The sequence below is a fragment of the Oncorhynchus tshawytscha genome, linkage group LG22 (assembly GCF_018296145.1).
Source record: "Oncorhynchus tshawytscha isolate Ot180627B linkage group LG22, Otsh_v2.0, whole genome shotgun sequence".
NCBI classification, from domain to species: Eukaryota; Metazoa; Chordata; class Actinopteri; order Salmoniformes; family Salmonidae; genus Oncorhynchus; species Oncorhynchus tshawytscha.
The window spans coordinates 20,208,298-20,222,196 of NC_056450.1; the positions used below are offsets into that span (position 1 = coordinate 20,208,298).

Consider the following 13,899-nt stretch of genomic DNA (forward strand, 5'->3'; position numbering starts at 1 on the left):
TTATGACGGACATTGCAGCGCCAGTATCTACTAGAAAATTGATTAACTCACCATTGACGAAAAAACAAACCATCGGCTCCTCACGGGGGTTTAAAAAAAATCTTGAAATGCTGTCCAAGGGTGTCAGTTGTCTCTACCTTGTGTCAGTCCATATGTGGGTTGTTTTCAGTGGAGGTCCGGTTTTCCAACATTCCCCCGCTGCCCCCTGTTAGTTAGATTTGTTTCAACATGTTCTGGCGAAATGTACCTCCTTTCCACTGTTGTAACAAGCGAAGTTCCTACCCAGTAGTGGTTGTCGTCCAGCCCGTCCGTCAGCACTGGCTCCCCCTCCCCTTTCCTCTACCCCTTCCTCTTCCCCTCTGTCCATCGTCCAAGCCAGAGTCTATGTGTACGGAACGGATTTCCACTGCTCATGGGCCACCTCCTAGCGGTTTGCTGGTCCCGCAATTGTATCAGGTCTTGTTTGGGGTAGAGCTGCGGCTGGGGTGACAGCTTAGCGAGCTGCTGTCGGACAACCAGGGCTGGTACAGTGGATACAGGGGTATAATAGGGGGGTGGAAAGTCATTATCAACATCCCTGTTTCTTCTTCTTACTTTCTTTCACCAATATTCCTGTCTTTTGGCTTCCCTCTCCCACTTTCTAAACTTGCCCCAATCTATTTGACATTTCTTGCCTTTCTTGGTTTCCTCAAACTTCTCTAACTTCTTTCTACATTCTGCTAATAAAACTTCACTCAATGTGCCTTTTTAAGGGAAAATATGCTACTTTGTGCCAGAGCGGTACCTGTACCAGAATGTCCCTGCCCCATTTATCTGCCAGTACCTTCACCGGTCTAATCAACGGAACGTGCAGACAAGGTTCTCCCTTACTTCTTTTGGCTCCCATTATGAAACCTTGTCCAAACACACACACACACAAAGCAATAGTGTTTAATTAGGAACGTCTTCCTTTCTTATAATTCAAATTATATACTTCCGTTCAAAAGTATGCGGTCACTTAGAAATGACCTTGTATATCATTAAAACACACATGAAATGAGTTGCAAAATGAATAGGAATATAGGCAAGATGTTGACAAGGTTATAAATAATTATTTTTTAATTTAACTAATAATTGTGTCCTTCAAACTTTGCTTTCGTCAAAGAAACCTCCATTTGCAGCAATTACAGCCTCGCAGACCTTTTGGCATTCTAGTTGTCGATTTGTTGAGGTAATCTGAAGAGATTTCACCCCATGCTTCCTGAAGCACTTCCCACAAATTGGATTGGCTTGATGGGCACTTCTTAAGCTGCTCCCACAACATCTCAATAGGGTTGAGGTCCGGTGACTGTGCTGGCCACTCCATTATAGACAGAATACCAGCCGACTGCTTCTTCCCTAAATAGTTCTTGCATAGTTTGGAGCTGTGCTTTGGGTCATTGTCCTGTTGTAGGAGGGAATTGGCTCCAATTAACCGCCGTCCACAGGGTATGGAATGGCGTTGCAAAATGGAGTGATAGCCTTCCTTCAAGATTCCTTTTACCCTGTACGAATCTCCCACTTTACCACCACCAAAGCACCCCAGATAATCACATTGCCTCCACCATGCTTGACAGATGGCGTCAAGCACTCCTCCAGCATCTTTTCATTTTTTCTGTGTCTCACAAATGTTCTTCTTTGTGATCCAATCACCTCAAACTTAGATTTGTCTGTCCATAACACCTTTTTCCAATCTTCCTCTGTCCTTTGTCTGTGTTCTTTTGCCCATCTTAATCTTTTCTTTTTATTAGCCAGTCTGAGAGATGGCTTTTTCTTTGCAACTCTGTCTAGAAGGCCAGCATCCCGGAGTCGCCTCTTCACTGTTGACGTTGAGGCTGGTGTTTTGTGGGTATTATTTAATGAAGCTGCCAGTTGAGGACTTGTGAGGCGTCTGTTTCTCAAACTAGACACTCTAATGTACTTGTCCTCTTGCTCAGTTGGCCACTGGGGCCTCCCACACCTCTTTCGATTCTGGTTAGATTGGCCCGTTTGCGCTGTTCTGTGAAGGGAGTAGTACACAGCCTTGTACGAGATCAGTTTCTTGTCAATTTCTCGCATGGAATAGTCTTAATTTCTCAGAACAAGAATAGACTGAGTTTCAGAAGAAAGTTCTTTGTTTCTGGCCATTTTGAGCCTGTAATTGAACCCACAAATGCTGACGCTCCAGATACTCAACTAGTCTAAAGTAGGCCAGTTTTATTGCTTCTTTAAACAATTTTCAGCTGTGCTAACATAATTGCAAAAGGGTTTTCTAGTGATCAATTAGCCTTTTTAAATGATAAACTTGGATTAGCTAACACAAGGAGCCATTGGAACACAGGAGTGATGGTTGCTGTTAATGGGCCTCTGTACGCCTATGTAGATATTCCATTAAAAATCAGCCGTTTCCAGCTTTATAGTCATTTACAACATTAACAATGTCTACACTGTATTTCTGATCAAATTAATTTTATTTTAATAGACAAAGTTGCTTTTCTTTCAAAAACAAGGACATTTCTAAGTGACCCCAAACTTTTGGTCAAAAGTTTTAGAACACCTACTCATTCCAGGGTTTTTCTTTATTTTTACTATTTTCTATATTGTATAATTATAGTGAAGACATCAGAATTATGAAATAACACATATGGAATCATTTTTAGTAACCAAAAAAGTGTTAAACAAATTTAAAATATATTTGAGGTTCTTCAAATAGCTACTCTTTACCTTGATGGCAGCTTTGCAAACTCTTGACAGGGGTACTCTTAAGTGTACCCTTTTCACTGACCAGGATACTACTAAGTTCTACTAAGCTATATGGAATTGTTTTAAGAAGGTAATACCAAGGATAATTTAGCTATTCGATTTAGAATTTTAAGACCCCTTGAAGTATAAAAAAAATAAATGAAAAGGTGATTTGAGGATAAATACATTTTGGCTTTACTGCTATTAGCCCATACAAACTCCTTGAATAACAGATAGACCCCCCCAACAATCTAAAGAAAGTTTGTTCTGAAGTGTCTGTCCTATATCTGAGAGATATAAAGAAGATCAGGATACATAAAAAAAAATATATATATATATATTTAACCCCTTATTTTTGGCACGAAAGAGTGTACATGTTTACTTCTATTCATTTATTTTTCAACTGGTGCTGGGGTACCTTCAGATGAGTCTTGTGAGGCCTGTGGGCATCCTAGAGCAAAACAAGTGACATGTTCGTGATAGTCTCACCATCATATTAGTGTGTAGCCCAAACTGTTCGGACACTAGAGACGGAAGTTAGGTCAGCTGTACCCACTTTAGAGCAAAACTGAGAACAACCATTGTGTTTGTGAGAGTCTACATTTCACATAGAGGGGTCATAATAGTTTGTAGGCCAAACCGATCGGATGCTACAGACGATTTTGTGAGAAGGCCGATTTTATGGAAGTCTCATCTAGCTCTGTCACCTTTCACAGCAGATGCTGAAGTGCAAAAAAAAAAACATCTCTCTATCTTAAACTGACAGATTTTTGTGGTTCTTTTTTTATTTTTTATTATTATGCTAATTATTTTTTAGCGGGAGCATGGACATTGACTTTAGGGGTTGGGCAATGATGTCTTAAATGGCCAATGACAGGCCTACTTTATAATAAAAACCAAACAAATATAGTGAATCATAATTCATAATTATATTATAACAATTATTAATAATAACAATCAGGATATCCAATTTTATTGGTCACATGTTCAGCAGGTGTTAATGCGGGTGTAGCTAAATGCTTGTGTTTCTAGTTCCAACAGTGCAGTAATATCTAACGATTTCATAACAATAGACACAAATCTAAAGTAAAGTAATGGAATTAAGAATATATAAATATTTGAACGAGCAATGTCAGAGCTGCATAGACTAAGATACAGTAGAATATAATACAGTGTGTATATATGTGTGAGTTGAGTAATGCAAAATATGTAAGCATTATTAAAGTGACTAGTGTTCCATTATAAAAGTGGCCAGTGACTTCAAGTCTATGTATATAGGGCAGCAGCTTCTAAGGTGCTAGTGATGGCTATTTAACAGTCTGATGGCCTTGAGATAGAAGCTGTTTCTCAAAAAATAAAATACTGCAAAGTTGCCTAGAGGCTAGAAGCACGGCTGCCCTACATTTTCATGTGAAGTTGTGTCCAATGGAGTAAATGCAGATGGACAAACACCATGCTTCAGCCGATGTACATGTTTTATAGCCACTATGCTGCATCAGTTGGGCTACAGGTGATAATTAGTGACGGGGGGGGGAATGGATAGTTACATATTGCAATATTTAAAAAGTGTGCTGTACCTGCGCCATCTTCTTTTGAAATGTTGAGCCAACATGTTTTCAGTGCTTTTACTTCCATGGCTATTACTCTCATTTATCTCTCTGCAGCAGACACATATTGAGCAATATGTTTGGAACATGAAATCGCAATAAAATTGCAGTGTCGAACCGCAATACATATAGAATCGTGAGAATCGCAATATACAGTGGGACAAAAAAGTTTTTAGTCAGCCACCAATTGTGCAAGTTCTCCCACTTAAAAAGATGACAGGCCTGTAATTTTCATCATGGGTACACTTCAACTATGACAGACAAAATGAGAGAAAAAAATCCAGAAAATCACATTGTAGGATTTTTTTATTAATTAATTTGCAAATTATGGTGGAAAATAAGTATTTGGTCACCTACAAACAAGCAAGATTTCTGGCTGTCACAGACCTGTAACTTCTTCTTTAAGAGGCTCCTCTGTCCTCCACTCGTTACCTGTATTAATGGCACCTGTTTGAACTTGTTATCAGTATAAAAGACACCTGTCCACAACCTCAAACAGTCACACTCCAAACTCCACTATGGCCAAGACCAAAGAGCTGTCAAAGGACACCAGAAACAAAATTGTAGACCTGCACCAGGCTGGGAAGACTGAATCTGCAATAGGTAAGCAGCTTGGTTTGAAGAAAACAAGTGTGGGAGCAATTATTAGGAAATGGAAGACATACAAGACCACTGATGATCTCCCTCGATCTGGGGCTCCATGCAAGATCTCACCCCGTGGGGTCAAAATGATCACAAGATCGGTGAGCAAAAATCCCAGAACCACATGGGGGGACCTAGTGAATGACCTGCAGAGAGCTGGGACCAAAGTAACAAAGCCTACCATCAGTAACACACTACGCCGCCAGGGACTCAAATCCTGCAGTGCCAGACGTGTCCCCCTGCTTAAGCCAGTACATGTCCAGGCCCATCTGAAGTTTGCTAGAGAGCATTTGGATGATCCAGAAGCAGATTGGGAGAATGTCAGATGAAACCAAAATATAACTTTTTGGTAAAAACTCAACTTATTGTGTTTGGAGGACAAAGAATGCTGAGTTGCATCCAAAGAACACCATACCTACTGTGAAGCATGGGGGTGGAAACATCATGCTTTGGGGCTGTTTTTCTGCAAAGGGACCAGGACGACTGATCCGTGTAAAGGAAAGAATGAATGGGGCCATGTATCATGAGATTTTGAGTGAACCTCCTTCCATCAGCCAGGGCATTGAAGATGAAATGTGGCTGGGTCTTTCAGCATGACAATGATCCCAAACACACCGCCCGGGCAACAAAGGAGTGGCTTCGTAAGAAGCATTTCAAGGTCCTGGAGTGGCCTAGCCAGTCTCCAGATCTCAACCCCATAGAAAATCTTTGGAGGGAGTTGAAAGTCCAAAACCATCCCTGCTCTAGAGGAGATCTGCATGGAGGAATGGGCCAAAATACCAGCAACGGTGTGTGGAAAACCTTGAAGACTTACAGAAAACGTTTGACCTCTGTCATTGCCAACAAAAGGTATATAACAAAGTATTGAGAAACTTTTGTTATTGACCAAATACTTATTTTCCACCATAATTTGCAAATAAATTCATAAAAAATCCTTGTGCCTTGCAAAACTATTCAGACCCCTTGTTTTTTTTTCACATTTTGTGTTACAAAGTAGTATTAAAATGGATTTAATTGTCATTTTTAGTCAACAATATTCACAATACTCTGTCAAAGTGGCATAAAAAAATAGCTTAAAAACAAAACATGAATACAAAAATGCATAACTAAAATATATTAGTTGCATAAGAATTCAGCCCCATTGTTTAAACAAGCCAAAATTAGTTCAGGACTAAAAAAGTTACATGGACTCAACTCACTCTTAGGGTTTGACATGATTTTTAAATGACTAACCCTTCCACTGTCCACAATACATTTCAAGCATAGGTTCAACTACAAAGACCAGGGAGCTTTTCAAAAGCTTCAAAGAAGAACAGTGATTGGTAGATGGGTAACAATAACACAATTGAATATCTCTTTAAGCATGGTCAAGGTAATAATCATGCTGTGAATTATGTTTTAAGCTACCCAGACAGAGTGAAAAGAATACAAATGCACAGAATAAGAGTATTTTTTTTGCGGTAATTGAGAACACGCATATAGGAACACTTGATCTCGCACGCCCAACAAAAGATAAGAAAGGTAGAATACTGAACATAAATCAGCAAAAAGTAGGTTATTAGAGTTTGACTATTCCGTTTAATACAATAGATAATGAATAGCCTACAAAACAAAGACAAACGTTTTGAAATAATCTGGCATAAATTTGATAGAGGCGGGACAATTTGCAGGCAGACATGTGTTATCAATATTTATTTTCCAGTCAATGCTGGAGCCTAAATGATAGCCTATTATGTTTAGGAAGTTCATGTCCATGGTAAAACGACTGTGCAGGGCCCACAATGCAGCTCTCTAACCTAGAGTATATTGTGTAGCATAGTGTATACCGGTCTCCATTTGTTTTGAATATACACTGAACAAAAATATAAACGCAACATACAACAATTTCAAAGATTTTACTGAGTTACAGTTCATATCAGGAAATCAGTCAATTTAAATAAATTAATTAGTCCCTAATCTATGGATTTCACATGACTGGGAATAAAGATATGCATCTGTTGGTCACAGATGCCTTAAAAAAAAAGTAAGGGCGTGGATCAGAAAACCAGTCGGTTTTCTGGTGTAGCCAACATTTGCCTCATGCAGCGCGACGCATCTCATTTGCATAGAGTTGATCAGCCTGTTGATTGTGGCCTGTTGAATGTTGTTCCATTCCTCTTTTAATAGCTGTGAGAAGTTGCTGGATTGGCGGGAACTGGAACATGCAGTCATACACATCAATCCATAGCATACCAAACATACTCAATAGGTGACATGTCTGGTGAACATGCAGGCCATGGAAGAACTGGAACATTTTCAGCTTCCAGGAATTGTGTACAGATCCTTGTGACATGGGGCTGTGCATTATCATGCTGAAACATGAGGTGATGGCAGTGGATGAATGGCACGACAATGGGCCTCAGGATCTCGTCACGGTATCTTTGTGCATTCAAATTGCCATTGATAAAATGTAATTGTGTTTGTTGTCCTTAGCTTATGCATGTCCATACAATAACCCCACGGCCACCATGGGGTACTCTGTTCACAACGTTGACATCAGCAAACCGCTCTCCCACACAACGCCATACACGCTGTCTGCCATCTGCCCGGTACAGTTGAAACCGGGATTCATCCGTGAAGAGCACACTCCTCCAGTGGCCATCTCCATTGCTTGCTGTTGGGGGCTTTTGGCTGGGTTTCTGTATAGCACTTTGTGACATCGGCTGATGTAAAAAGAGCTTTATAAATACATATTATTCATCGATCGAAGGTGAGCATTTGTCCATTGAAGTCGGTAACCAAGCCAAACTGCAGGTAAGTCAAGAACCTGGTGAGGACAATGAGCACGCTTCCCTGAGACAGTTTCTGACAGTTTGTGCAGAAATACTTTAGTTGAGCAAATCCACAGTTTCATCAGCTGTCCGGGTGGCTGGTCTCAGACAATCCAGCAGGTGAAGAAGGTGGCTGAGGTCCTGGGCTGACGTGGTTACACGTAGTCTGCAGTTGTGAGCTGGTTGGGCTTACTGCCAAATTTTCAAAAATGACGTTGGCCCATTGAACATTGGACGCTGAACATTCAATTCTCTGGTAACCGCTCTGGTGGACATTCCTACAGTCAGCATGCCAATTGCAAGCTCCCTCAACTTGAGACATCTGTGGCATTGTTTTGTGACAAAACTGCACATTTTAAAGTGGCCTTTTCTAGTCCCCAGCACAAGGTGCACCTAATGATCATACTGTTTAATCAGCTTTTTTATATGCCACACCTGTCAGATGGATGGATTATCTTGGCAAAGGAGAAATGCTCATTAACAGGGATGTAAATGAATGTGTGCACAACATTTTAGAGAAATAAGTATTTTGTGCGTATGGCACATTTCTGTGATCTTTTATTTCAGCTCATGAAACTTCTGACCAACACTTTACAAGTTGCGTTTATATTTTTGTTCAGTACAGTATTGTTGTGCAGCCAAAGCTACTGATGGCAGATGCAAATTTATAAAATACTATTACTATCATAATGATCGCCAAGACACTGGTATTATGTTGACAAATTGTTGCTTTAAAAACAAGCAATGAAAATGATAATTGCACTGAGTGTGTCAGCCTTTTTAAGTTGGAATGAAAGTGGTAAGTTAGCAACTTACCTGATATTTGGTTTGGGGGAGTGCCAACAGTTTGAAGATGTTCTCCCATGCTCCTTTGTGTTTCCAGGACATTTCAGTGATTGGGAAGAGTGGGCATTCGTTCAGCTGGAGTCCAGACATCGTTCTGCTGCTGCTGTTTGATGGGGCCCTGTTCCACCTGCAGAGTGTCACCGCCTACGCTCTCATGGGACGCATCTCTCCCGTCACCTTTAGGTAAGAGTCTGACACACACAGGCAGGGGGCATCTCAATACAGTTAGCCATCATTCCCATCAGTTATTTTACCTCAGTACAGATGAAGGAAAGTAGATAAGGATAGAGAGCCACGTGAATTTATTGAGATGCCCCCCCACCCACTCACTTTCATGTGGGACTATTGCCCTTTCAGGTGGCACTATTATCCTTGACAGTGTCTGCCTGTCTAAATGCAATGAGTCTGTCAGACAGAAGCTACATTCAATAAATATTTAGTGCGGCCTGCAGCAGCGTCTAACACCCTCCCCTTGCCTCCACAGTGTAGCCAGCACAGTGAAGCACGCCCTGTCTGTCTGGCTGAGCATCATCTTGTTCAGTAACCACATCACGGTGCTCAGCGCTGCCGGCACGGCCCTGGTGTTTGTGGGCGTGCTGCTGTACAACAAGGCCAAGCAGTTTCAGAGACACACCTTAAAGGCCCTGGCCCACGCCCAGGCTCAGGGCCACAACTACAAACCACTACTGCAGGATCACAAGCTCAAAGCATCGGACCGATAGACTCCCCAGGAGACCAAGGGGGGAGAGACTCTCTAACTTTGATCATGTAGAACCTGATACGCAGACGATTTGACTAGACCATGTTTTGACTCGCGCCAGCATTATGACGAATGAGGGAAGTCAATGGTCATCATAGCACGGTAGAAGGATCTGTCACTCAAGTGAGGTTTCGTTCAATAGGAATGGTCCATTTGAGAGGCTGGTTTCTCTTGAGGTTTCATTCGGCCTCACTTTGATGCATTCTCTGATACCTATGTGAACTTGTCTTAGTGTGTGGTCTGACCGCGGACCACTGTTTGACAGTGGACTGGTGCAGCAGGTGTGAGCAAACCTTTTGGCTTGAGGGCCACATCCGGATTTCTAAATTGAACGGGGGCCACACAGATTTATTTTTGACTGATATGTTTGTCAAAATCCATTTTTGTGCCAGAAACATTCCAGTTATTTTTAAATATATAGGTCCATTTATATTTCGACATACTTTCTATCTAGTTTTAGTTGTTCAAGTGTGGCCTGGAGTGTTTTTTTTATTTTTTTTTTTTACCCAAAACAATTTCCCCCTCCCCAAAAAACAACTTATTTGTTTATTTTTACCTCCTGTGGGTCGGATTGAATGGGCTCATGGGCCAGATCCGGCCAGGCCGTAGTTTTCCCAGCCCTGGGGCCTCATTTATCAAAGTTGCATGCGCACAAAAAAAGACTAAAATTTCCTGCGCCAGTTAGGCCTCAAAGTTTGGTGTTTATCCATTTTGAAGTTGACGGGAAAGTGTGAGTATCTCCATGCAAATCTCAGGCCAAGCGTACACACTACTTCTAATGGTTGATCAACTATAGTGCAAGCAAATATTCTTATTTCTTTCTCGTCTGAGTGTGCCAGAGCGCAGAATAACTGATGAATTTACGAACGCTCAACACCCGTTGAATATGGCCGGTGTCAGTAAACGTCGGCAAAAAAGCGTTGCCAGCAGCACAGTTACAGTCACCAACCCTCTAGATAACAAGAAAACAGCCTAACCAGCTCTGCTAGGACTAGTAAAATGGTCAGAGTGAGGTGTTCTCTCATTTGTGTCTGGAAATAGTTAGCAAGCTAGCCAAAATTAGCCAGTTAGCTTGGGTGCTTGACTGCCATTGTGTGGTCAGAAAGCTCGGATCAACCCTACTGCTTGGCCAGTGTGCACTCTTGAGAGCGAAACACTTACGAATTTACGAACGCACAATCTGACAACTCTCTGAATTTACGATCGCCCTCTGAGCGCCCCCTCTGACACTCTAGATTGAATTTATGAACACCCTTAATCTCCGAGCATATACCAAGGCAGGAGATAGAAACACAATCACTTATTTATAAACAAAATATTGAACAACAATTTGTATTTTTCATGGAAGTGTGGGCTGTAGGAAGCATTTAATTTTAAATTGTTCAATAGACAATAAATCTTGCAGAATGTGCGACGAGTGTTTGGCACTCGCTATAGGCGGTATGCATTTTTTGTAAAGAAACATTCTGCCCACACCTCTACAGAAATGTGATCACATTTGCCATTGAGCTTTCTTTTGCAACTATCATGGCCCAGTTCCAACATCACCAAATCAAACAGCAAATGAAGGTGTTGTTGTTGCCATAAGTGAATCAATAAGTTTTACAGGCAGGGTTGTTCACAAACTCACAAATCATAGTGTATCAATGAAAAATATGATTATGTTCCGTGCCACAGTTTGATAAATCGCAATAATTTGTTGCACAGGCAAATTAGGGCCGGACTACCGCATTTGGGCCCCAAGAATTGTTTTAAATAATAATAATTCTGTTTAATAATGCTAAACAAGTTTTAAAGCTAATTTCCTGCAATTCTACACTATTTGACATGGGTCAGTGATAAATGTGCTTTTCTATAGCTCATCTCATGCTATTGGTCACATTTTCTCCATGAGGCTGAGAGAAAATGTTGCAGTTTAAAGCATATTTCCTGCAATTGTACATATTTGTTCTATCATATGCTATCTGGGGGGCCCCTGACCTCCAGGGGACCCACAAACCAGAAAAGGTTAGGGGCCCCTGGGCATGTGCCCTGTTTGACCGTTTGGTAATCCGGCCCTGACGTAAATCCTAGAATCTCCCAAGTATGCCAGAATTGAGTAAGAAATGTATGCATAGTTGATAAATGAGGCCCCTGGTCTGGTGTGTTTAAACAAGCACTCGGCCAGATGGCCAGATCTTCACTTCACTGTTACACTGTCAATTAATTTTGATGTTTCATTCCTTCGCCTGTTTTCAAATAATGTGAAAACTCAGGATTTCTCTGTATGTTCATTGGTGGAAGTGGTTCAATACAAGTCTATTTTTTTCTGCATACTTGCCTTTTAGGATTTTATTTTTTCCATTGGTCTTAAAAAAAAATTGTTATAGGCACATATTCTCGTTGACAAAACGGCTTTATTCTCCCGATTTCATTAGCCACCGTCCATCATAATGTAGAACAGTTAAGGCATTTATTAATTCCAATAGGGCATTAGCTCAGCTGTTTACCAACTAGTCACAAGTGAAAAGCAAATATTTGAGGCATTAGCCTGAATACAAAGGTGTGTCTTACCCTCAGGGGAGAAGAGGTAGGGAGAGTAATGTTTATTTGCTTTCTCAAAGCTCACTTTTGACACTGAACTTCTCACAGCAATGTGAAATATTTGAAAGCCTTGCGCGCAGTCTGCAGAGATCATACAGTGCCTTGCGAAAGTATTCGGCCCCCTTGAACTTTGCGACCTTTTGCCACATTTCAGGATAATTTCAGAATAATTTTGCACGCCCAATTTTTCAGTTTTTGATTTGTTAAAAAAGTTTGAAATATCCAATAAATGTCGTTCCACTTCATGATTGTGTCCCACTTGTTGTTGATTCTTCACAAAAAAATACAGTTTTATATCTTTATGTTTGAAGCCTGAAATGTGGCAAAAGGTCGCAAAGTTCAAGGGGGCCGAATACTTTCGCAAGGCACTGTATCATCTGCAGTTCTTATAAATTCACCTATAAAAAAAATATTCTCAAAGCTTTCTCTGATAACATTGTTGTTTGTTCTTTTTCTTGCACGAAACCTGAAAGGTTCCTTCAGTTTATTTATAGATAGAGAGATTGATTTGGGATGTTGTGGCATTGTGTAGCCTTCCACACCCATGTCTTACTTTATGTGCCACATTGAATCCTGTTATTCACTATGAGTCAGTTGAATATTTGGTTTAAAAGGGACTTCACTGTAAAGTGCCAATGACTTGATGTACTTTATTTAAAGTGCTGTAATTCAAGTAATGTACATGAAACTGTTATTTGTCTTGAGTACATTCCTTTGTCTTTGCATTTTTTTTTAACAGCGCATTTAATTTTAGTCATTCGGGTTGTGAAACGCCCAAGGTCTCAACCATTTTAACCATTTCCTCTGTAATTTCTATATATTACCATTTGGGTGATATAATCTAATATTTGCATTAAACAAGCTCAATTATATCAATTCTGTTGAGGAATCTACAAGTACTGGTTTACTCCACTGCCTGCCTGTAGGCAGAGAATAAGCGAGCAGACAGTGGGTGTACATCTCCTGCATTCTATCCTGGTTCTCGTCCTTGCCTTGTAACTGAATAATACCGGCATAACCAGGTGTGACTTTCCTCGCTATTTTAGCAATTAAGCACCAGGGAGAAACAAATACCAGCAGCACATCGGCCCCCAAGGACGGGCATATTCATTCCAGAAACCGTTTAAGAACTAATCGGAAGCAAAATAAATTAAAACAAGATTTTCTATTGGACAAATTTAGGTAGGTCCCTCCGTTCTGTTTGCTTCCATTTTAAAAAATCCCCCCAAAATCGGCAAAATGAATACGCCCCTGGAGTTGTGCACCCCTGACACAGCCGGAATTCAACCCGTGCAGATTTTTTGGGTGTGTTTGATTTACACCCCAGAGTATTCTGGATGGATGGAGTTGCCAACTTAATTAGAAAATGGTAGTCCTGTGGGTTGAAAGAGCTAGGTGCAAGGCTGGAATTCCAACCTAATCTTATTCAACCTCTCTATTGAGCTTAGGTTTAGTGAAACTGGATCTCATTTTTGTCCTTTGTCTATAGTGAAAGTGTGGTCAGTTGGATAGGATAAAGCGAAACTATAGAACTGACTACATTTTGTAAGGGGAAGCTGACATAAAAAGGAAATGTGTCTGTTTGCTTGAGTGAATGGCACTGGCATTTCCTTGGTTTTGTTATAGTGTGGTGCTTTTCTCAGACTAACAACAAGTTCAGCAAAGGAAAGTTCCCAATATGTGGATGTCTCAAGTTTGGACAGATCATTTATGTGAATTTGACTAGAATGTAATCTTATGTTCCCTGACTATTGTAATCAATCAATGTTTATAGCTACAAGTTGAAAGTTCTTTCTGACTCCTGTTGACTGATTTTGTTTTCTTAATTATTTTACAAGTGCCACTTTACTTGCACATGAATTGTTCCTTTAGGGCCGTTTCTCTGAATTCATGTTCTTGCTGAAATGTGATT

General features: G+C 40.6%; 1 protein-coding gene across 2 annotated transcripts in view; it reads left to right on the forward strand.

Moving 5' to 3' along the window:
• LOC112222002 (solute carrier family 35 member E2A) overlaps nt 1-9,908 on the forward strand; it is a 32,691-nt gene extending 22,783 nt beyond the window's left edge. For both annotated transcript variants that reach the window (XM_042303896.1, XM_024384520.2), the window contains exons 8-9: nt 8,682-8,827; nt 9,129-9,908. In XM_042303896.1, the coding sequence (XP_042159830.1) occupies nt 8,682-8,827; nt 9,129-9,366 (384 nt within the window). In that variant the 3' untranslated portion in view covers nt 9,367-9,908. The remainder of the gene's footprint in view (nt 1-8,681; nt 8,828-9,128) is intronic.
• The last annotated feature ends 3,991 nt before the right edge of the window (nt 9,909-13,899 follow it).